General features: G+C 44.6%; 1 protein-coding gene across 1 annotated transcript; it reads right to left on the bottom strand.

Moving 5' to 3' along the window:
* Positions 1 to 20709: 20709 nt before the first annotated feature.
* On the bottom strand, positions 20710 to 24303 carry CHST2 (carbohydrate (N-acetylglucosamine-6-O) sulfotransferase 2). The gene is made up of 2 exons (XM_012647424.1): positions 23158 to 24303; positions 20710 to 23055 (listed from the first exon to the last, which is right to left on the bottom strand). Exon 2 carries the CDS (start codon positions 22871 to 22873, stop codon positions 21281 to 21283), a length of 1593 nt encoding a protein of 530 aa, XP_012502878.1. The 5' UTR covers positions 22874 to 23055; positions 23158 to 24303; the 3' UTR covers positions 20710 to 21280.
* Positions 24304 to 24541: the final 238 nt, after the last annotated feature.

The following is a 24541-nucleotide window of genomic DNA, read 5'->3' as shown; positions in this document are numbered from 1 at the left end:
GCCAGCCCTGGAATTTCACAGTAAGGCAAACCCTATCTGCAGCCCCGCGTTATGGAACGACTGACAATGTGAAGCACACTTCGCACGCGGTTGACAGCTCGCGGGCCTGGGCACTGCGACTGCTTCATTTATGTCATGTTGAGCAGGGAAGAGGGTTGAAAGTAAGAGGCAAAGGATTCTTCACTTGCCACCAAAATCCATCTTTTCTAAGCTCTACAAAGAGGGTGATCAGGATAATGAGATTACAGAAGAAAGACAGCGGTGGGGGGGAGTGGATTTACAATTTTGAGATGTACCTGAGACCACAGCGTGCCAGTGAAGGAGGCACGTAGACCTGCTTCTCCTAGGTAAAGCCAATAGTTCCACATATTAATCAACCCAGGCATCGCAGACATGTTCTAAGACAGGTTCACCATTCCTGTCCCAACCCTGGGTAACACTCATGACCAAAAACAGACAAGGTCCCTGCTCTCAAGGGGCCCCTATTCTAGCTCCAGTTGTCAAGTAAACAAACCAACAAAATATCAGATAATGATAATTGCAATGAAGAAAATAAAACTGAGGGATGGAAAACAGAGTGCCGTTGTGGTCAGAGAAGACTTTCAGAGGAGGGAAGGTTTAAGCTGAGACCTGAATGGCAAGAGGGAAACAGCCATGCAGAGATCTCAGGAAAAAGCATTGCAGACAGAGGGCACTGCAAGTGCAAAGGCCGCGGGGTGAGTCTGTGCCATGTTCCCTTCCTTTCACCACCAAAGCAGGTCCACGGTATGTCAGACCTTCTCCCTGCAGCATTTCTTGAACAGATAGCCTAGCTCTCCAGAGCTAGGTAGAATGTGGGCATGTTTCTCACACAGAAATGACCACCTTACTGAAAAAGTGACTGTTGTGCTAGAGCACAGAATCCCAGGAAAATATAAGGGCTGTTTTTCTAGGTGCAAGAACTGATCTACAGAGCTCCCTCTGAACTCTCCAGAACAGTTTCCAACAACAACAACACAGGCAATCAAGGTAGAAGTTGGGGGGGAGGGGGCTTTCTGAGAAGGTGTTTGACAAACACCAGGTTGTTTGTTCACTTTTTAACAAATACTGAGGGATCACACACCCTGTTGCCAAGTCAGCTGATGTGAGTCCAGCACGAGTTTTCCTCTGCCCCATACTTCTCATGATGGTAACAGTACCTGCCCTTGGGTGTAATCTACAAAAGGGAATTGGAGCCAAAGACGATCAGTTTGGGCAGCAAGAGCGAACAGGAAGATGAGTCTCTGTGTGTTGGGGTGAGAGAAACTGACTTCCTCTGCATCAGGAGCTCTGGATGAAGAAATGATGCTCCCAAGTGACTTCAAAATGGCATCATATTTGTCTTGAGAGGCTAGAGTAAAAGACTGAATGGATCTTATTTTTTCAGAACACAATTATAAGAGCAGAACTACTGATAAGAAGCATGCTTCTGTTGAAATACACGAAATACACAGGAGGTAATAAAGATACCTGGATGTTCTTTCCAAGCCTCTTGAAGACATCCTTCTCCTTGGAAGGACAATGCCATTGTAAAGTCTGGTATACATCCTATTCAGATATATTTCTTGAACAGTAACTACTTTTATAATAACAACTCAAGTTTGATCATTTCAGGAACTGCTCATCTTTTGAGGAAAAGGCTATAGACAAAAGCAATAAAAAGTGCATTTTTATGAGAAGAATATATAGAATTCCTTCTAACTTCTCTCTCTTAAAATCTTGCATTTTGCCTTCTAAATATATCATTTGCCACCAACTATGTCATACACAATGTAGAAAAGTCTTTGACTTTCTAGATAAGAAGAATTAGGTGTTTTGATTTATATGATTGCTTTCGCTGCATTACCCGTGGGGAAATTGTTGACTAAATTAAAATGATTGAATTGTATTCCAAGGGTTTCTCATCATATTCCTGGTTTGATCTATAGAGTGATTTTGATGAGAAATTCATAGAAAATGAAATAGAGACATCCTTCACCAAAACAGAACAGATTAGCTTTTGCACTGGGAGATTTGGCTTTGGAGTTCATAAAATACCTGTTGACTATGCGTATAACTCTTTGATATCCCTCAGGGAAATGGGTGTTCCAAAATATCAGCTTTGCTGAGATTTGAGATGATTCAACCATCTTGGCAGATGTATTACCAATTGGGAAATTGAGCTTTTAACTAAAGTTGTATGTACACAACAGCACAATTGTTTAAAAATGAAAAGTATAGTTAATTAATTAGGATCTAACAATACTCAACAATTAGCCAAGCTGACTTTTGCTCTGCCAAATTGACCAATAGCTTGAGCAAATTGGCTCAGTTAACCAATTGATAAGGAATTGAACAAATACAATACATTCACACCAAAACATACAAGTATATAATCAGAGTTAGATTATCCATAATATGTTCTCTTTTCAGGTATAGTGGCAATAAATTTTGGTACTCAAGGATAAATAGATGAATTGTTAGAATAGCAAATATTCAGTAAATATTTATTGAAACACAATAAATAAAAATAAATATATACACTGAAATTTCTATAACTATTAGAACAGTAGTTTATGTCCTGATACTTCATAGGCCATAAAAATAAGTTGATAATAAAAATGTAACTGAGACAACAAGAATGAAAAATGGCAATACCCAACAAAGCCCCTCTTGTATTGAGGCTTAAAATTGTTCAGGTTGAATGACCAGATCTAGCACCCAGATCTTAATTTCTACATACTACTCTCCAATAAAAAGGAATCAGGATCCCTTGGGGACATGGCTGATTCCAGGATGAAGAAGGGAAAGTAAAAGATGATCCTAGACCATCTTATGCTTCCAAAAAGTAAGAAATGGTCAAAAAATGGTGGGGTATGTCAAAATGACAGAGGAACCAATTGGCCAAATCCGAGACAATTTCTGCAATAAAATAAATAGTGATAGTAACAGATGATTGCCCATAGAATAAAATAAAATCCATCAATCCATCCTAATATAAATAATTGAATAAATAAATAAATAAATTAGAAAGAAGGAAATGCTATTCCTTGCAGAATTTTAATAAATGCACAGAGAATGATGGAAATAGAAAATTATCATTTGACAAATATCACAGTAATAATTGTTCCAGGCAAGAATTATCAATAGGTGCTAAAATTAATGGGCACAAGTATGAGAAACAAGATATTTATATGGTTTCAAAGACTCTCCCCATATAATACTTATTAATTTCGGAGGGAAAAAATAGTAACTTTCCAATGGAGAAACCTGTCAGGCACCATCTTAACCAAGTCATGTGTATGTTTTTACACATACTTATGTATTATAAGAATGTACACATAACTTCGGTGTTCTTCTCACTGGCCAGAACTTAGACACAGACCAGACCCAGTTGCAAGGAAAGCTGGGAAATGTAGTCTTTATTCTGGGCACCCACTTGCCTCACTAAAACTTGGTGATCCCATTGCTATAGATGAAGGGAAAAATGCTATTCGAAAGTCAAACATAGTTAATATTACCAGTTATGGAACAAATCAATCTCCTGTGCCTCCTGATATATTGCACAGAGGTTACATCACTTCTGTGGTATTCTTGTAAAAAATGCATAACCTGAATTTAATAATCATGAAACATTAGACAAACCCTAATTAAGGGACATTCCACAAAATAACTGCCTAGTACTCTTCACAAGCATGAAGGTCATGAAAGACAAAGACTGAGGAGCAAGTTGGCACGTATTAAAGGAAACTAAGGAAGCATAACAACTGAATGTGACATGTGATCCTGGGCCAGATCCTCGAACAGAATAAGGACATTAGAGGGACAATTGGAGAAACTGGATAAGGTCTCTAGGTTATACAATAATATTGCATCAATATTAATTTTTTTGATTTCATAGTTTTACTCTAGTTATGTGAGATGTTAACATTTGGAGAATCTTGGTGAAAGGTGTATGGAAATTCTTTGTACTATTCTTGCAACTTTTTGTAAGTCTGACATTATTTCAATATAAAGCATTGAAAAATAAAATGTTTTTAAAGGTTCTAGCTGGGGTTATGGTTGGAGTTGGCAAGTAGAGGCAGAGTATCATTAGAATCAGCTTTGTAGAGACCAGACTGCATGGTCCATCAGAAAGCTAAGAAGTCAGCCACCAACAGGGGACAAAGCAACCTGAGATGCAAGCGTTCAGATAAAACCTAATGCCTGCACTAACTTGACAACCTTACCCCAAACCTTTGGTCACACTTACTATTTATACCTAAAGATGCTTCAGACTCCAACCCTAATTCCAACTGCTCTCAAAATGGAGAGAACAAACTTCTTAATGGGGCTTTGGATAAGTTACTTAACCTCTTTGTTCTTCACTTATAAAATAGGGCAAATAATAGCAGTTAAGTCACGGGGCTGTTGTGAGGATTACCTGAAATAATGTGTAAAGTACCTTTCTGGCACCATCTTCTTCATCACCATTATTCTTTTGCTTACAAAGCCCTACCAACTGCCTCACCAGAGGTGCTCTGTCCAGTGTGGTCACCATTGTAAGCAACCCCAGCACCTCACACAGTGACCCACAGAGCTAGCTGCTATAAGAGAGATCCAAATTACTAGTAATTTAAATGAGGCAGAAGGGTATTTTTCTCTCACACAACCATCTTAGCATGAGCAATCCATGACTCTATGATGCCTCCGGTATCAGGACTCCGCTCTTCCCTTGGGGTGGGGCCATTCCCAGAAGGCTCCTGACTTCATCCACATTCCAGCCAGCAGGAAGCGGAAAGGGCAAGGAGGAAAATCACACCCTTTAAGGACACAGCTGTGACACATAACTTCCTTCTGTTTTCTTCTCACTGGCCAGAATTTAGACAGAGACCACACCCAGTTGCAAGGGAGGCTGGGAAATATAGTCTTTATTCTGTGCAGCCCCATGCCTCACTAAAACTTGGTGGTCCTATTACTGTAGACAAAGGGGAGGATGCTGTTTGGAAGCCACCAGCAATCCTGCCGATCGCTCAAGCGTGTTCACTCACATACTATATGCCAGCCCTCCTGGACTTCTCCCAGGCCTTTGCACTCATTGCTCCTTCTGCCTGGTACCCTAACCTGGCCTCAACCCCACCACTTTAGACAATTCCTGTTTCACCTTTTAGGCCCCAGGAGAAATGTTACTTTCTCTGCGAGCTTTCTTGAGCGTCCCCCACTCCCACCCAGTAGCATTAGCACCTCCTCCCCTCATGCAAATCCTCCTCCCTCCCTAAACTTGTCCTGCAGTGGCATTTGTCACGCTGTCCCTGAACTGTTTATTAGTCTGTCTCTCATACTACAATGTATACTCTAAGAGGGCAGAGGATATGTCTGTCTGTGTCCCTTGCACATTATAGCTCTTTAAATTTCTGCTGAATTATTAAGCATATACTTTTGAGAATCTATACTTGAATTTCCAAGCTGTTGGAAATAATGGAAGAATATTCTTGGCATAAATATGATCACCCCACCCCAGACCCAGACAGGTAGGAGAAAAGGTGCCAGTGAAATCAGACCCATTGCTTATAAAAGAAAGGAGTTCAGATAGCGTGAGTCCCACAGGACCCTGGAAATGCATTTCCTGCTCTTGACTTATGTTTCTGCCTGGCTGAGCTGAAGGACAACAGAAACCCATCACCGATGCCTCCCGCAAGGAAATCAGCCAGACCAGGGGCTGTCTCTGACTCAGAGCAGCACATGCGCGCTTCCTGAGCAAGGGGAGTGTGGCAACATCAGGACTCTGCTGGTTGAAGTCACAGCACAGATGGCTTATGAACATGAAAAGCCTGTTTAATGTTAAAAGCCTTTGATTTTTTTTTTCCAGATTAATTTCTCTTCTGGTGCCCTGTGAGCTTTAGGCAAAACCGTGTAAGCCAAGGAGAAAGAGCATTTCAACCAAAACACTAAATTTCCTTGCTTAATACCATTTCCTTTAGTTCTAAATCAAAGTCTTAAATTTATGTTTGTGGATTCAGGGTTTGTTTTTGTTTATTTGAGGAAGGAGAGTGAAGGATATGGTTTTTGTCTGTTTTGTTTGCCCAAAGTTCAACAAAGGGGAAGAGCAAGAAAAATATCAAGCCCAGATGGAAGAATGAAGAGAAGTTATCGTTTGCTAAGGATGATCTATTAAAGGAAACCTAATGCTAGACCTAATCCTAACTCTATTACTGGGCTTAGAATTTCTGTCATACTCTCTTTTCCTTGCTTACTGCTGTTTCATTCACTTCCACAACAGAGTTTTAAACATAAGTTTGTGGGTTGAGGGTTTGCTCTTGTTTGTTTGAGGCAGAAAGTGTTCTCTCAATATTAGAACATCAAGTATTCTAAGTGTTGGGCTATACTAAGAGTTTCATCTCATTTAATTTTCTTGCCAATGACATAAAGTCAGTTACAAAACAAGGTTCGTAGTAGTCCCCAGCTGGTAAATGACAGTGTCTTCTCATCAGAGAGCACCATCTGGAAAAAGAAGCCAAAGATACAATGTTTTCTCTGAATACTTAGGGAAAGTTACAGGGCACCCAAGAACTCTTTCATAAGGAAGTTAATAAGCCCACAGATCCTGGGTCCTCAGCCTACACTAGTCTGTGATGTCACCTGCTGGTAACACCACTGTTCATCAAGAACTCCATGACTTCTTGCCTCTTACTGGTTGTTGAACGGGCCAGTGGGACTAGTGTGTACTTTTAGGAAATGCATACCCTCTGTGCTCCATAGGTGTCTCTTGACAATGAGCACAGAACTATCACATGGAACAGTAATACCTGTCACACAAACACACAAACAATGTCTTTATCCTTACTTTTAAGTACATAATACCGTGGAAGACGACAGGTTTGGAGATTTTTTTTTCCAACCTACTCTGAACATCCCAGGATGTCTTCATGATGCCTTGAGGATGTGATCTCTAGAAAACAACACCCCTGTTTGACTAAGTTTTCAATGTGCACTTTTACTAACAATGGGGTCACTGAGGTTCCGTGGTTGCACTTCTAATTAAGAAAATAAGTAAATAATCTTCCTAAATCATTCCATGTCAGTTGACTCTAAATAGCACCAAAACAGAAATAAATGCTTTCCCCATGCCCACAGACAGGACATTTCTATTAAAATTGCTCATTGGATTCAAAATATGGATAATTCATGATGATGATTCAAATTAGAAATTAAGTCCTAATTGGGTATTTGGATTAGCTAACTTGAAATATTCTTGAAAAAAACAAGTATCTCAAAAAGATACAGAAAAAAAGAAAAGCAAAGTTTCTTCAGTAATTACCCACATGAGAGAAGTTGTGTGATGTTTCTTCTCGGCAAATAACCAGGACTATTCTGGTCTTTAACTTGGCAGCAGGTAGTATAGCCATGTCAGGCTAAAATGAGAACAGCTACAAACTCTTTAACTGGGAAATAGAGTTGAATGGTAAGAACATGGGCTCTGGGATGAGAAGGCCTGGCTCTACCAATTACTAGATGTGTGATCTAGGGGAGGTACTCCTCCTCTCTGAGCCTCATCTGTAGATGGGGATGTGAGTAGTGGCCACCTTAGAGGGTTTCTATGAGGATTAAATATATGCACAGCACAGTGGCTAGAACAGGGAACTCAATCAAAGTTGCAAATTATCCTCTACACACCAAAGGAAGGAGAATCTTTTCTACTACCCATTCATTGCAAACATAAAGCTGCTTTTCAGAAGTGAACAAACCATCAGCTTAGCAAATCTAAAAGGGCTGGTACTTCTCCTGGAGGAAGGAGGCATTTATCTACATCAGCTGGCCATTAAGTACACTCCAGCCCTGTTACCCCCACCTTGTACAGATCTGCTATGTTAAAATGCTATTTGTCCATGAAACAGCTTCCTTAAAAATACACACACATACACATGTTTTTGTGTGTATCTAGATTGATAGATAGAACATATAAATAACCATCTATTGCAATGGTCTGTTAATTTTTCTGTGCCATGCTTTGAGGGTTGTCTTCAGCCTTCACTGGTGAGAGCCAGTGTGGCAAAATGTACAAAATACTTTTTGCCAATGAGTGCTCCTCCAGGGTACCCCAAGTTTAGTGTGTTCCACAATGTGTCCTGTATAGTATGTGGTAGCTTTGTTCTCTGCCATTTATTGGAGTTCTAAACCATGTTGGCTGTCAAAACTTCTATAAATGAAGGTACTTAACCAGTCACGAAGCAAAAAAAGAGCAACAAGTCAGATACTAAAATGCAAGTTACCACAACTGGAATATTTTCATCAGAGTGGTGAGGTAACAATCTATAAGCAATTAGGAGCTGGTGGAAGTCATCTGATATTATTGGGGGAGGGACATCATAACATTACTACAACCCAGAGAACTGACCACACTCTGTAGACTGGGGGCTGGAAGAAATCATGGCCAAAATCTGAAGTTATTTCAGGTGGTTTGAAAAGCCTGGAGGGGCAACTGCCGATAGCAATGCCAGGACCACATCCCCAAGGGGACAGTGCTGAGTTAGTCCTTGTTCCCACTTCCAGGAGAGAAAACTGCAGCTACCAGGGATATGAGTGTGTTTCTCTCCTACCCCCAGCCTGAAATCTCCTAACATTTGTTTTTAGGCAAATTCTTAAGTTACAAAAAGAAATGACTCATTCTTCTGCCTCGCATTATTCAAAAGTTCTGAAAATCCTTTATGTCAATGTATATATGTATAGAAACATGTATATATGATTGTTAGATGAGATCCTGTCTTTATAAATTCTTTCAAAATTCATGTGCTATGGTCGGATGGAAAATTCTTAGGGTAGAAATATATTCTCACTAAATGAGGTGAGCAGAAATCAAGAAAAAAAGAACAAGATCTACACTGTCACTTATAGCTAAAATAATTTTTAGGGGGTCTGACAAATTGAACTTTCTCATCATCCAAAAACAAGCTCAGAAATAAGAATTAGTCATTTTTCTGTTATTTATACAATGCTTGTTTGCCTTTAGCCCTCCTAATAATACATGCTCAAAAAGACTTTAAAAATCAAATTCTGGAGTCAGCCCCATGGCTAATTCATTTCAACATGTATTATTCCCTAGACTGTGACAGAATTCAGGTTTCACTTACCCTTCTCCAGGTTCCCAGAACCAAGAAGAATCTAATGGGTTGCTAACATATTCACAAGTAAACAAATGCTTGGTCCTTTGGCAGGCTCCCAGGACATGGTGCCAGGGAGGGATCTAGGCAGCCATGGTGAAGCCATCAGAATCTTTCGCCTCCGTTACTCTTTGGGACTGGACCAGTTGCAGGCGCCACACCTGGCTTTCTGAGCATCTTTCTCCATACATTTATGGAGCCCTGTGGGCAAGATGCCCACTGATACAGGCTTGAAATGCAGCCAGAATTGTTAAACTGAGGTGGTGCTCTTTGTGCCGGCACAACCACTCCAGGCTGGATATTTGCAAATGAAATTGACTATATATAGATTCTGTAGAGCAGTCCTTCCCAAAAGTACATGAATCACCTCATGACTATAATATTAAAATGCAATTCTGATCCAGCAATCTAGGAAAGGGGCTGATTCTGGGGGTCTGAGGACCCCACTTTGAGTAGCAATGCTGTAAAGTCAAGCCAGTCCATTCACAATTAAATAAACATGCTTTGAAGGCATCCCAGGGGCTAGGCATTCTGTCTTCTGCTGGAAGCACACAGATGATAAGACAAGCTCCCTGCCCTAGAGGAGCTTGTCATGTAACAGGAGAAACAGCTTACAATGCACTGGGTAAATTCTGCGCTGGTTCAGATTCTTTGCATGACAAGGAAGAAAACATCCAATCCAAAGTGGCTCAAGCAAAAAGGAATGTAACTGGCTCCTATAATTTCCTAAGCCTGGGCTAAGGCTGACTTCAGGCCCAATTTGAAGCAGCGCTAAAATGACTTCACCAGAATCTAATTTCCCATTCTCCGCCAGTACCTGGTTTCTCTGTCTATATCTTTTGTCTCTGCTTCCTGGAGTTTGGCTCTCTTCTCCTGGAGGCAACATGGATACCATCCTTACGTCTTCTCCTCATAACAAGAATGCCTGGCTATCCCAGAAATCTCAGTAAAAATCTCACGGTATCTCATTGGTTCTAATTGGGTCATGTTCTCAGTCCCTAACCAATCACTGTGGCTCTGGGGAAGTCAGTCTTCCAGTATGGCAAAGCCTAGAGTTCCGGGTGGAGTTAGCACCAGCAGAACCACATGCACCGAGAGAGCAGGAGATGTGGATTTCCAAAAGAAAGTCAGTGCTACGATGCTGGGCAGCTAAAAGCCCAGTCACCACTAAAAGGTGTTTTAGAAGCATGTACAGGGGGTAATGAGGGCATGGATAAAGACACTGGTACCTGATAAATACTATCAAACAAATGTGTGTGTGTGCGTGTGTGTGTGTGTGTGTGTGTGTGTGTGAGAGAGAGAGAGAGATTGAGATCGGCCACAGGGCAAAGTGCACACAGTGCCCGGTCTGGAAAGGATTACTGATTGGTTTCTTGGGAGCTTTTAAAACAACACTCCTCCACTCCCACCCACCTTTGCCATGGTATACATCAGTCACCCCAGAAATATTTCATTCACTACCTTCTGTGCGGGAGACAAGAAATGAACAGTATGGTTTCATTGCTCCCAAGGAGATTAGAGTTAAGTTGGAATATAGACCAGATTGACACACATCAAATAATTTGAAGCCAATACAAAAGGCTGTGCAGCTGAGTGATAATTTGTGCTCAAAGAAAGGAGACATTGGTGTGGGCTGGAATAGAAGCTTCCACAGGCATTGAACAAACGGATGCAATACTGAGCCGACGTGTGCACTGGGACAAGAAAACACCAAACAAGTCGTAGGAAAGGACAGTGCCATCTTCTAAAACAAGGACAACTTCAAGATGCAAGCGCCCAAATCAATGACTTCCTCTGCACCGTGGCCCTTTCCACCATTATTCACGACTTCACCACCCATTTTAGGGACCTATTTGATACCCTCATCTGATAGACTCTAATCCAACACAGCTACCCTAGCTCTTGACCAGTAACAACTTCACCGCTGTTAAAATGTAGATTTCAGAAATTCCTAGCCACTACATTATGCATTCTATCCTGCCAGAACCATATATGTATCTTGAATCTGCTCTCAAAGAGAGTTCCAGTCCAGTATCCCTCCTACATTTTCCCTATTCATTACCGACCATCCAACTATCCATCTTCTCCACACCTAATCAAAAGCAGCAAAATGTACCTAGAAAAAAATGAGGCAAACTTTAAATTCCCAAATAGCCACAAATGTCCAAAATAGAAATGATGATGATGATGACGACAACATTGGTGATATCATTTATTAACAGTTATTGAGTATCATTATGAGACAGTCTTAGTCTCAAACCTGAGTCAGTAAGTAATTTTCTTTGGCTTAATTTAGCTAAGTATTTCTCAGGGGATTTGGAGTAGTATTGGCATTTGGAGTAGGACAATTCTTCATTACATGCGACTGTCCCAAGCATAGCAGAACATTCAGCATGCCCAGCCCACTAAATCACTAAATGCCAGTATCACACCCCAGTCATGGCAAAAAAATATTCCAAAAGCTGTCCCCCAATCCTCCCACTACTAGATTGTAGGGACAGTCCCACACCCAGTTGAGAAACACTGGCTGAGTGGAAAAAGCCCTAAATTGGACATCAAAACTGTAATACGATATTTTGAGGCCTTGAGCAAGTCATTTAGTTTCTCTAAGTCTCAGTTTCTTCTATAAAAGGAGGCTCATAATCCTACTCCTGCCCAGTGGTTGTAAGTTTCAAATGATCTAATGAAATATTAATGAGAATATTTACTGTATTCATAGGATGGTATTTGGCTGTAACAGAAAGTTGGCAGCAACAGCTTAAACAAATAGGTGTTTATTATTCCCACATCATAGGTATTCTGGAGACTAGTGGTCCATGCTGATGCGGTGGCTTCAAGACGTCATCAATATCCCTGGCTCCTCTGCCTTCCTGCACCCACGGCTGCCTCTCAGTCACAAGATAGAGGCCCCACTTCCATAAGCTGCATACCAGCCAGAAAAGAAAGAAAGAAAATAGGCAAAACAGGCAAGAAAAAGCTCTGTCTATATCAGAAATATAAAACTTACCCAGATATCCCCAGCAGACTTCCATTTACATCTCATTGGCTGTCATGTGATCATCCCAACCTAGAAGGGAGACTGGGAAATATTTTTAGCTGAGCACATTACCTCCCTGAACAAAATTAAGGCTCTGTGAATAAGAAAGAGAATGGACAGCACGTGAAAAACCAACAATATCTGCCATACTTGGTAAACTAAAGGCATTATGAAAGTGTAAGGTGGCATGATTATTAAAACTTGAAGAAAAGCACATCACAAAATACAGTATCTGCATGAATTTCACTATCTGAATTCCATCTGGTGTTCCATTTATCTGCATTACTTAAGACTAAGTAAGTGAATGGCCTTATTTACATCCAACAAGCATGGTGGCCCAATTTAACTAGTGAGGCACATCTCTGCCCACATTTTAACATAGCAATGCAGAGTAAACAACCTTGTGTGCAGTGGACTCTAAAGAAAATAGCCTCCAATTATTCAAGTTAACAAGAGAATAATAATAAAGTGTATAAATGAATATAGAAGATATTTATTGGTTTAAGACCACCTGGCATCCATTTCCCCTACTTTTGATAATTGCAGCCTGATTTTCTCATGGAAAATGACTTCCCCACGTGTGCGCAGACTGTTAGGACTGTCGGTCAACGTGCCCTGCTCAAGTGCCAAAGAACAAACACCTGACCCAACCTCAACCAATCCAACTCTGACTTCCAGGACTTTGAATTCCGAATGTGTGACGCAGGCAAAGAAAGAGAGGGAGGGAAGGAGGTAGGAGAAAGAGAGAAGGGGAAAAAGAGAAGGGAAAGAAGAGAAGGGGGAAACCAGAGTATCCGGCCTGGCTCTTCAGCCCTCCTTAAATTCTGTGGGCAACTCCATCTTTTCTGGTTAATTTCCTGATTGCTTCCACCTAGCTGAGTTAGTTTTGCACTAAAGAACCTGGACTGACAGACACTCTCAGACCATCTAATGCAGCTGTCTGGTTTAGTTTCTATCTCATCTCCTACTAAAGCTTGACCAGAAACCCAAAGGGCACTTCTTTTCTGATCCCCAGACAGTCTATAAAGGTATCAATAAATGCTGGCATGACCAAAAGACTGGCAGGAACAAAGAAAATAGAAAGTCTCAGGGGAGAACACATCAGAGAGTCCCTGATTGGGAATCAGAAGCTTGATTTCTGGTTTATGCTTTCTCCAACGGGGAATGGGACTCTGAGTACAGCTTTCAGCCTTTCTGCACCTCAGTTTCCACACTTATAAAAGATTGAGCTGACACTATCACATCAGCTTTTATAACATGCCCACATTTCCTAACTCTGCTATGTCTCCACCGACCCACTGAGTTCCTACCTGTGTAGCCTTTAGAGTTACAAGCCGTATATCAGCCTCCCAAACCTGCCCTGCTCCTTGAGCTTTGCTGAGACCATCTCATCCTTTAAAATTTAAAAAAGGTTGCCTAGAGTCCTCATCTCAAAGTTGGGGAGAAATTTCTCTCCCTCCCAAACACCTCCTGGGCTAAACCAACACTTCCATGGAGCAACTCCAGCTCCAGAGTTCCTGTTTCCAGGGACTTTGCATCACCTCTTTGCATTTCACCTCCCATGGAAACTGGCCTGTTTTTGCCCCATGTCATCCCAGTTGGCACTACTCTGATGTCTTCAACCCGCGAAGCATGATTCACTCAAGGCTAGGTATGAGGAGCCTTTACCGGAGGTTTGGGGCAACAGAGGTGGCTACCTGGCAGCTCAGCAGGGTAAGCAGCTCCACACTGGACCTCAGCTCTTCCTGTCACTGCCATTCTCTTCTCTCCTGGGAGCATCACTGTAGTCTCCCTTCCTGGGCTCCAGCATTCTGTCCCGTTGTTTGTCCCTATTATTCCTCCCTTTACCTCTTCCCCACTCCTTTCCAGCTTTCTTTCTCCCAACCCCCAAATTTCCTGTTCAGGATTTTTACAGAGTTTCTTTCCACCACTAAAATGCCCTATTACAGTGTTTTGCTAAATAAAAGTCGTTCTAAGAGGAATTTTGACCAAAAGCACTTAAAGTAACAATTACTTTTTTTGTTTTGTTTTGCTTCACAAAAATGCATCTCTAAAGATACTGATAACACCTGTTCCCTGGCTGAAGGCATAACGCAGCAGGCATTCAGGATGCATTTTTCAGAAAGCATTTAGCTGGGACAAAAAAAGGTTTGCTATTTTTTGGGGATCCCTTAAATGGAAGCAGTGATCTCTGATGTACCAAACAAAAAGAAAAAGACTTTGTCACTCACTAGCTGTGTGACCTCAGGAAAATTACTCATCTAAACCTATATTCCCTTCTGTAAAATGGGGACCATAATAATACCTATTCCATAGGATTGTTATAAGACTTGGACAGAATCATACTTATAAAGTGCTTTGCACAGTGACCGGCACACATCATCGTTCTTGTTATTCACAGCATTTGAAAGTGAAATAAAAATGGTGCTAGAAAGTTATAAAGAGCACAGAACACGAAGAAGTCACTTGGGAAATGTGAAAATATAAACGAAAAACTATGTGCAGCAAAGACTTAACCTAAATAATGTGAACTCAGAACTCACGTCCTTGGGAGAATACAAGTCTCACCAACAAGTAGGCCTGGTTAAAAAACAGGGCTAAAAACTACAGATAGGAATGCCATTATCTCAGAAGGAAGATGTGTTTTCTTTTCTATTTTTCTTTTTAAAAGGAATAATGTAACGCCATCCTTCACGTAAAGGGACTGAGCACCAACATGAGAACATGAAATATTTTAATTCTTCCCAGGAGCTAGTTCAGTTCCAGAGAGACTGAGAGTTTGCCAGAGTAACTGGGACATCTGAAAATGGAAATGTAATATTTAGACTCTACGTTGTTTCTTGAAAATTTTTCCATCCCTGAAATGGTTAAAAGATGATCATACTGGTGGTGACTTCTGTGTGTCAGAAACAAATACAGCCTCAGCCTACATTACAGTGACACATTTTCCTACCAGGCCCTTTAAAAATTGTATCATTTTTGTTTGACTATAATTTGTTACCTCTCATTTGGGGGCTCCAATTTGTTTCCCTATTTTCAACATTAATATGGAAAGACCACATGTGAGGCCTATCACAGGCATTATTTGGCATTCCTTTTTGTCTATACTAATTTGCCTTGTTTTTTCTGCTTCTGTCTGCTACATATATGAAGTACAGGACGTTATGGAATGTAGCAGTACTAACTCAAAAGCCCCTTTGACAAAGTATCTGCCCCTCAATCCCTTCTGTTCTGGCCGCTTAGGCTTTGGTGTTGGGGAGACACAAACACACACAAATAAGATCCAGTCATTTTCCTCCCAAATAATCCAGCCTAGGAGAGGACATAGGCCTACAAACAAATAAGTCCAGTCTGCAGCGACACACTGATAGATCTATGCACCAGGCGGTGAGGGGCAATAGGGAACAGAAAGACATTTCTGCACCTTGGAGTGGGGCCAATAAGTAAAAGCTTCAAAAGATCTAGGATCTTCCATAATGAGTAGGAATTCACAAAGTAGAGAAGAAACAGGAGGCAGGGAGAGGGGTAGATAGGGTGGAGAACAGTTACTCAGAGAAAAATGGGACATATCAAATCTATGATAAAAATAATCTTAACTGGCTATATTTATCATAAATAAGAGGTATACTGGTTGGCTTAGCATATCATGTACCTTTACTCATTGAGGTTATTGTGACTTGACATTTTGCTTTTGCATGCATGGATTTCTGTCTCTATTACACATTAAGAAAATAGAGAGACAGGCCCACAAAAGTTCCAGAAGGAAGGAAACATTGTCATTAGCAGAACTTGCCAGCACTCACCTGCTGGAGGACAAGGACACCATGTTTTCTTCATCCTTATGCAAGATATCTGACCTGTTCTTGTGAGAAGGATCCCAGGAACGGCATACGCTCTCTCAGTTTGAAGCAGGATCAATACTGAGTGTTCTCAAGCCCAACCAACAATTGAGAGGGCTTTGGCAATGACTTCCTGCAATTGCCAAGGATTATTTTCTTGTATGCACTCACTTCTTTAGAATTCTATCACGCAAAGTGCACTCACCTGTCTTTGCTTTCATTATAGTTACACGCAGTAACTCATACCTTTGCACCCATTGTCCAAGAACTTTTAGGACACCATTACTTATTCTCTCCCATAGTTAGGTATTTCATTCTTTGCATCTGGAGGCAGGACCAGCTTCAGGGGCACACAACCCGCAACTGGTCCTGTCTAGAAGACTAACTTCTTCAAGCTGAATTTCTATTAAGCCCTTCCTATACATCTGGGATGGGAGCCATTACAGAACGGTTCTGAATATAGCGATCATTTTCACAGCCATTCACTTGGCAGGGTGACTATCACAAACCTAAAAGTTCAAGCAGCCCCAAAATACTTTTGACATTTGATTACAGACAACTGGTTTGACCAAAAGTTAAGCTTTGGCCTTCACTACCCTTTATCATCCTGTTACCATGTGTACAAACAGGCTCCTGTTCCTTCAAAGCTCCTTGCAGTTTATAAACAATACCATCCCCAAACACTAGTTCACAAAGCTTCCCGTGCTATAAACTTAATGTGTTATGCAGAATTTAACATTCCCCTTAGCATAATTTGATTAAGAATGTATAGAATTGTATCAGATGTAAAAGTCAAGCCCTGTAATTTCAATCATCAAACACTTACACCAAAGCCTATACCTGAATAGCTCAGTGGCTCATATTTGAATTGCAAAAATAGCAGCCGAATGTCCAGAAAGGAGGGAAAGTATTTCAACAAATTATTTTCTTAGCTGTGACAGATTTGAAAGGGCGCTCCTCAAGGTGAGTGACAAAAGAGGTCTGTAAAATGTGTATTTACCTTGGAACATCCTATCACAAACCTCAAGCCATGCCTCAAATTGCAATTGTCACTTTTTACCTATCCACATTGGATCCTGACACAGAAATGTCACAGGTTCTGATATAATAATTGGCCACTGTCCAGATGCCTGAGATCAAAAGTGTGCCTCCACATACCTGTTAGCTGGTATTAAAATGTTCTCTTGTCCAGACCTCTTCAAGACAATGCAGAAATCCAATTGTATGTGTATGTGTGCATGTGTTGTGTGTAGGGAAGAAAGTTAGGTGGGGGAGAAGGGTAAAGTGACAGCTCACCCTATTTACCACGAATACATGATGAGACACACCTTGTTACTTCCCTCTCCCTCTTCCTGAAGTCATCTCTCGAGTATGAGTTTCATACACAATCTTGATTTCATTGCTCAAGACCTAGGGAGTATTAATTTAATAGCCTCCCTCAAATTCACATTAATTTCAAACCAATAGCATAATCCAGCCACAACTCTACTGCAGGCAACAGAATCCTGGACAAAACAGGTTGTGCCCAGGCAGGGGATGCACAAGAATAGGTGGCCATTGCCTTATTCAGCATCCACAGTATGATAAACTTCCCAAAAGTAACGATTCCTAAGCCTGGGCAGAATCTACGTCATCGTCCTTCAGACCATGCATTCACGGTACTCAAAACCATAAGTGTTACGTGGCTTCTGCAAACATGAACAACTTTATAGCCCTCCCTCAGGTACCTGGGCAGCATTCGTTCTGCAGGTACGTTCTGAGGCCTGCCTTTATGTTGTTAATGAAATTGGGAAAATAATAAAAATCAAATTCCTTATTTCAATAACTTTACCACTCCACATTCAGAAATCCTTCATTTTTGTTTCTAATTCATCAGTGTGAAATAGTGGTCTCTACACAGCTACCCTGGAAATCTTGAAGACATTCCTATTGCTCACTCCCCAACATCTAAACAGAGCCTATGCCCACTTCCTTTAGCAAACTTTGCTGAATAGCCTGGCACTTTCTCCAAACAGCTAATGCATTCTTCCATTCTTTCCCATCTGAGCATTTTCAAAATGTGACAGTTACATATTTCACTCATTTACTTAATAAATATTTATCAAGCACTCACTATGTGGTAGATGCTGAAGGGTACAGATTTGCTCTGGTCCCTGCCTGCAAGGTACCCCCAGGTCTCACAGGTACCCACAGGTCAGTCTGAATGGGGCTTTTGAGTGGCTCTGAGCTCTCTGAAACTCAAGCACCCAGCCTGTGCCTCTGCCTTGTTCCAAACTCGTATTTGTTGACTAAATGCACTGGGTAGACTTTATTTTATAAGTAGAGCATTCTAATTAACAAAGACATTCCAAAGTCAAAGGGGTAAGTAGGCATGCTATCAACTGAGCAGCATTTGAAAATAAAAATCACTCTGATAACCTACTCTGAAGAATATTTCCTCTTGCTGATGGATATGTTGCCAGGTTGGGAAATGTAAAAGGATCTCTTTAATATTTGCTTCCTCAGAAACGGTCACAGGCTCTGTTGCAATTTGTCATGGCACGGGTCTGCGTGCACCAGGGCTGACAGAAGCTTGTTAACACCAAAAATACTTCTCTCCTTCTCAAACCTGTGGAAGCTGAATGTCACTGATATGACTATCTCAGCCTTTAGTGGGAACAACACCTGTCTCCCTTTCCTAGAAGGCAGCTAGGTATAAATCTCCAAGAGCAACAATTCACCTTTTCAAATTACAGAGCCCAGGAGTGGCAGAGTGGAGAGAATGTGCTGCTACAAAACAAGGGAATTACGGGCGGAAACGCTGTTCAAACAGACCAAGGGGAGGGTCTGTTGGTGTTTAGCTTAAAATTTCATCTGAGCAGAGAGAGGCCACAAATGCTCTGCAGGCTGCAAAGGCTCTATATAGCATCTAGTATTTTTTCAAATACAAGATCCAAAAACATCATAATTCTACTCTAACACCATTCAAGTTCCAAGTCCTTAGATATACACAGAGAAGAATGAATTCAACGGTTTAAAAATCCTTCACTCAACAACTAGGCATGAATTTCACTGTGATTGATAAGAGCTGATTCTAATGCCACACGAATTTTGTTTTTCAATGGTTGTTTTATTCAGAATGGTTGCTTTGTAATTATGCTATCTTAATTTACTGTTAAACCTGTTTCATCTATAGTCATCCAACATTAATATTTATATTGTTCATTTAATTTTAAAGTATTCTTAAATTAAAGCTATTACAAATATTCTGCTGCTGAAGATAATTCAGCATAGGCACTACCACAAAAATATCATGGAAAACATGACCAACATGTTATAGCTGTAATCTAGCTTAATAAACACAATACTATAAACTATTTTAGTAAATTAAGAAATAACCATACTAGAATGTGTTACAAAATCCATTGCTAAATATACCCCTTTTAAACCTCTGTGCTTCTTTATCTTGGAATCCTTACCAGTGTAGTGAGATTTCACATTGTAATGGTAATTATACTTAAAAATCATCTTGTGTTAAAATATTTCCCATGCACATGTTATTTTTCATCATCTTTTCCCTAAAATAAGATCTTCAGCATTTAACCAATACATGTTGGCTTTCACAGATCTCATAATAAATTATAGCAAAATAAAGCCATGATGATATTGAACTTGTACCATACCGAATGTAATATACAACTGCATTGTCTCTTGCTCCTATTTGGGCTTTGTAACTTCTTATCGCAATATAACATTCTGCAGAAGCCTTCAGTACAAAATGGGTTCAGGACACAGGAACACCATAACCACTGCAGGAAATTGTAATGGTTTTCTCCCTGGAAAATACCAAATCTCAAAATCCTGCATACTAGTTCATTTTCATTTCCTCTTCACCATAATTCATTTTCATATCTAAAAGCAGCTCTTGGCTTAAGCCTTATACTGTCTGCAGCATATTATTTTCTTTGCAGATTTACTTTTAGGAAACGTGATAAAGAAAAGCAACATATCCCATGGGCATCCCAAGTAAACCATTATAAATTCACATTCTCTTTTGCACTAATTTGGACGGGAAGCAAGGAAGAAGAGGAAAAGCCCTTACAGTTCTCAAATAAAACTTCGCTGCTTTCATACGCCTCCACATACTCTGTCAGAGGCAGAAAAACACTCCAAACACAGATACTTCTGTCACTTTGCTAACCAAAGAAGTTGCTACCATCACCAACAATATGTTCACACTAATTTTTGAAGTTTGTGTTCTAATAATCAGAACTCTTTAAAATCACACACTTTTTTAAAAATTCTTTTCCTGAACCAACCTCAGGACCAAAACATTGGTCTGTGCTTCAAGGTTCCCTGTCTTAACTCAGTAATCAAAACCGAATGCCTTCAAATCCTCAAGGGGTTGCTTCTTCCTTTCTGCGCTCAAAGCTGAACAAGAACGTAGTGTGTGCTTTTTCTTCCACTGCTCTGCTTGGTTTTGTCTTTAGAATTTGCAGATTTGTTCCCACTCCTGGGCACCTGACAGGCTGTGATTTACATGTGAGAAAATAACCTCCAGGTTATTATCAAGGAGGCAGAAGCTCCTCCCAACCCTGTTTAGCTGCCCTCCAGGAAACAGACTTGAAAAAGGGGATGAGGGAAGGGATGCGGAGTCTATCTAAAGCTATCTAGGACAAGGAACACATTTAAATGCAAAGTGATGGAGGCAAATATAAAAAAAAAGAATATTATTTATTATCTTCTTTATTAATACTCACATGTCACCTTTGCTTTTTACACAAAAGTCTACTTTAGAAGAATGCCTCCTCCGTTTATCATGCCCAGTGGGACTTTCTGTTCCTGGACCACTTCCCCTATCTCCACCCCCATCCCTACCCCCACCCCCACATCCAAATTACTCTTACACGTTCACAGATACCACGAAAACTTTGTAAACAAGATTTGGGTTACTGGACCTTAATTTCATGAATATCCCACTTCAAAATGGAAGGCAGGTGAGGGGCAGGGTAAGAAATAGGAGAAAGGGCAAGAGAGAAAAGGTAGAGGGGCACCTGGTCAGAATTTTCGAGTCTTGCCTTGTCTGAGGGTGTGTGTGTATGTGTGTTGGCCGTTCCTTAAAATTCACTGACTCAAAACATTGACAGCAAGTGCCTATGTGTTATTTATATTATATGTCTATAATAGAATATGTGGGCTTCCTCAGTTTGGGTCTAGGCTGTGTTTGCTTAAACACACCACAGTCCTTTGTGGGTATCTCCACAGGGCATCAGGTCTCCCCGGCACCCCTCTCAGAGCCGGGGCTTCCGAAGCAGGGTCTTGCTGAGGTCTTTGACCTCCTCGGGGCTGTTGACCCGCTCGTAGCCCAGCACAGCCATGGGCTGGTAGCAAAACTCCTCCACCTGTTTGATCTGCTGGAAGGTGAGGGCGGTCCGCCAGGCGTTGGCGGCCTGCGTGGCGTTGCGTGCAGACACCACAAAAGGCTTGGAGGAGGAGCCCGAGCCACTGGTCATGTTGAGGGCAAACTGCTCCATTTCAGGGCTCACCAATAGTCCCACAAAGTCGTACACCCTCCGTAGTGTCTTGACCGGGTCTCCCACCAGGTCCTCGTACCGCACCACCAGGTAGTGGCCCTGCAGCCAGTCCGGGGGCTGCAGGGCCGTCTGCAGCGTCTTGGCCATGCTGTTGCAGATAACCTCCATAGCGCCGAGCGCATGGTAGTCTGCTGGGCCGCCCATGCCCTCCTTCTTGGCGCCTAGCTTGTGGCCAGCGGCCTCCAGGAAGGGCATGCGGTGGGCTCGTGGGTCCCGGCTGCGCACCACCTGGAGGCTCTCGCGGATGAGGCCGTGGCGCGAGCGGATGCGTGAGCTGGCCACCGCACGGGGATCGCGCACTAGGTGGATGACCTTGAGGTCCAGAGCTGGGTCTCGCAACAGCGGCGCCAACACCGCCACGTCGAAGACACGCACACCCTTGATGACCAGCGTGCGGTACTTCCGGCACTCTTCCTCGAAACGCGCCAGGCGCTGGGGCGGGCACTTCTTGCACACGCGGTCGTCCACCAGGCCCACGACCTCCTTGCGGTAGGCGGGGCATAGAGGCGATGAGCACACCACTTTGTTGGTGGCAGCGCCAAAGATGCCCAGCGTGGTGAGGTTGCGCCCCCCGCTGCCCGCGGGGCTATACAGCTGGAAGACCGAGAGGTCGCAGCGGTAGAGAGCGCTCAGCATATCCCGCGCTGCCCCCTGCAGGGAAACGGCGTCCCCTGGGTACAGTTTTTGCCACACGTGCCACACTGGCTCATAGAGGAAAAATACCTCGGGATTCTGGTTGAAGAGCTCGCCGAAGAACGACGAGCCCGAGCGCCACGTGGTGAACACGTACACCAGCTGCCGCTTTTCCCTGCTGCCCCCGGCGCCCCGAGTGCCATTGCCCGGAGGGGCCGCGGCCCCTAACACTCCTGCTGCGGCTGCGGGAGCCGCCCCGACGGCGGCAGCGGGAGGACGGTAAGGGGTGCGAGGGTCCAAGTGGGTGTGAGCTCGGGGCGGCGCGGCCGGAGGCGGCCCCGGGCGCCCCCAGCCGCCCCCGGATACCCCTGCTGCGGCACCCAGCGGCCCGTCGGGGTTGCACTGCTGCAGCGGCTCCTTGTGCCACTTGTAGTCCAGGAGGTTGAGCATGGTGAGCACCAGCAGCAGCGCATAGCCCGCGCACAGCACCAGCGCCTTCCTGCGGAACACCTTCATTCCGAGAGGTGACGCGGGCCAGCGGCGTCCCGGGCGCCGGGGCCAGGGCGGGAGCAGGGCGCGCGGCGCGGCGGCAGGCGCAGTCTGGAGCAGCCGGGGGAGCGCGCCCGGGGGCAGAGCTCGCGGCGGACTGCGGCTCATCACAGGCACAACCTGGGCCGGCGGCGCGGCGGAGGCGGCCCTGCAGCCGGGGAAGGGGACGCAGCGGACTGGCTGCGGGCGCCGGGACTCGGGCCGCGGCTCCGAGGCGGGCGCGGCAGCAGCGGCGGCTGGTCCCCGGAGCCCAGGGCTGGCTCTCCCATGGCAGCGGCTCCGGGAGGGACCTGTGAGGGGGAAGCAGAGTGAGAGGGTGCGCCCAATCGCCCTCCCAGCCTCCTCCTCCTAAGTAAGGCCCACCTTCGGGTCCGCCCGGCTCCCCCGCTCACCTGGAGCCCAGGGCGCGCCACGGGGCGATCCTGGGGGGACTGTCTGGCTGTCACTCGTTCCTCGAGTTCTCCCCTCTCTCCCGCTGGAGGTCCCCGAGTATCCCTGGGCAGAGTTTCCGGGCAGCGGGCGTCCTGCGGTTCGGGAAGGAAAACTTTCACCGGGCCCAGAGCCCTGCTCCGCTCTCCGCCGAGCCCAGCGCGTCCCGGCTCCAGCTATGTCTCCTCGGCTCTCTCGGGACCGCAGCTTCCTTCCTCGCTCCGAGGGACGAAGCCAGCTGGGGGCGATGGTGGGGACGGCTTATACGGGACCCAGCTCCCGGCAAAGCGCCTCTGCCTCTCTCGCTTTCGGCCTTCGCGCGGCGAATCTTCCCATCTCTGGGGCGGCGGTGGATGGGGAGCAGCGCGACCCCGCAGCGGCGGCGGCAGCTGCTTCCATCACCGCGAGGATGCCCGGGCGGGCAGCTCAGGCAACCCCCGCCGATCCGCAGCCTCCGACTGGCCCGAAAGACCCAGAACACACAGCTGTAGAGGAAGGAGCCCGGGCCGCATCGCTCCCCTGTCCGCCCCGCCCCCGGCACCGGCCGCTTCTGGCCAACTAGGTATCGAGGCGGAGAAAGCCCCCGCCGCCGCCGCGCGAAAGCGGCGCCCGGGAGGATGCTGCTACCCGACTCCCCCTACGCCGAGCGCCCGCAACGCGCTCGGGCCAGCCTCTGCGCGGCTCCTGCCAGCCGCCGCCGGGTTGGTGCGCGCAGCCGTCTGTCGCCGCGGCTCCTCCCCTTCGCCGCGCTCCCTCCGCCGCCGCCAGTCCCGCCCCGCCCCCCTCGCATCGCGGGGCTCCCGCCGCCGCCGCCTCCGGGGCTGGAGATGCGACCCGTTTTGCCGCGGCGCTGCCGGGCCGCCATCCGCGGGTACGAGTGCGCCACTCACCGCACCCGGGCGCGGACGCGAGATTCGGAGCGCTCCAGCCCCGAGAGCTGCGAGAGACTTGGATTCTGCGTGCGGCTGCCGGACTCGGCCCCATATTTTTGCTCTCGGAAAAGAGTTGGTGATAAAAGTTTGGGCAGGAATCCCCCGCCGGCCGGCCGCTCGGCTCTTCCCCGGAGGTCGACATGGCCCGCCCCTCCGGGAGCCGAGGACGCGCCCGCGCCCCGCAGCGCTGGGAGGACGCGGAGCGCCGCTCCCAGCTCTGACACCCTGCTCGCCCTTTCCAGCAGCTCCGTGGCTTTTCTCTCTCCGAGGAAGTAATAAATCTTTCTGACCCCGGGGTCAGAGAAGACGCTTCAGTTTTCCGGAGGGGTGTGCAGGCGGGGCGTCTGCTCCCCACTTTACCGGACCTGCGCGAGGGGCCGCTCCGGTTTTACTGCGCCGGCCGGCCGCAGATGCT

The sequence above is a fragment of the Propithecus coquereli genome, unplaced genomic scaffold, assembly GCF_000956105.1.
Source record: "Propithecus coquereli isolate 6110/MARCELLA unplaced genomic scaffold, Pcoq_1.0 Scaffold268, whole genome shotgun sequence".
Lineage (NCBI taxonomy): Eukaryota > Metazoa > Chordata > Mammalia > Primates > Indriidae > Propithecus > Propithecus coquereli.
The sequence above is the reverse complement of the archived record's forward strand: the minus strand, read 5'-3'. Positions and strand labels throughout refer to the sequence as shown.

Excerpts from the sequence above, each read along its gene's own strand:
- CHST2 (XM_012647424.1), bottom strand. The coding sequence starts at position 22,873 with ATGAGCCGCAGTCCGCCGCGAGCTCTGCCCCCGGGCGCGCTCCCCCGG.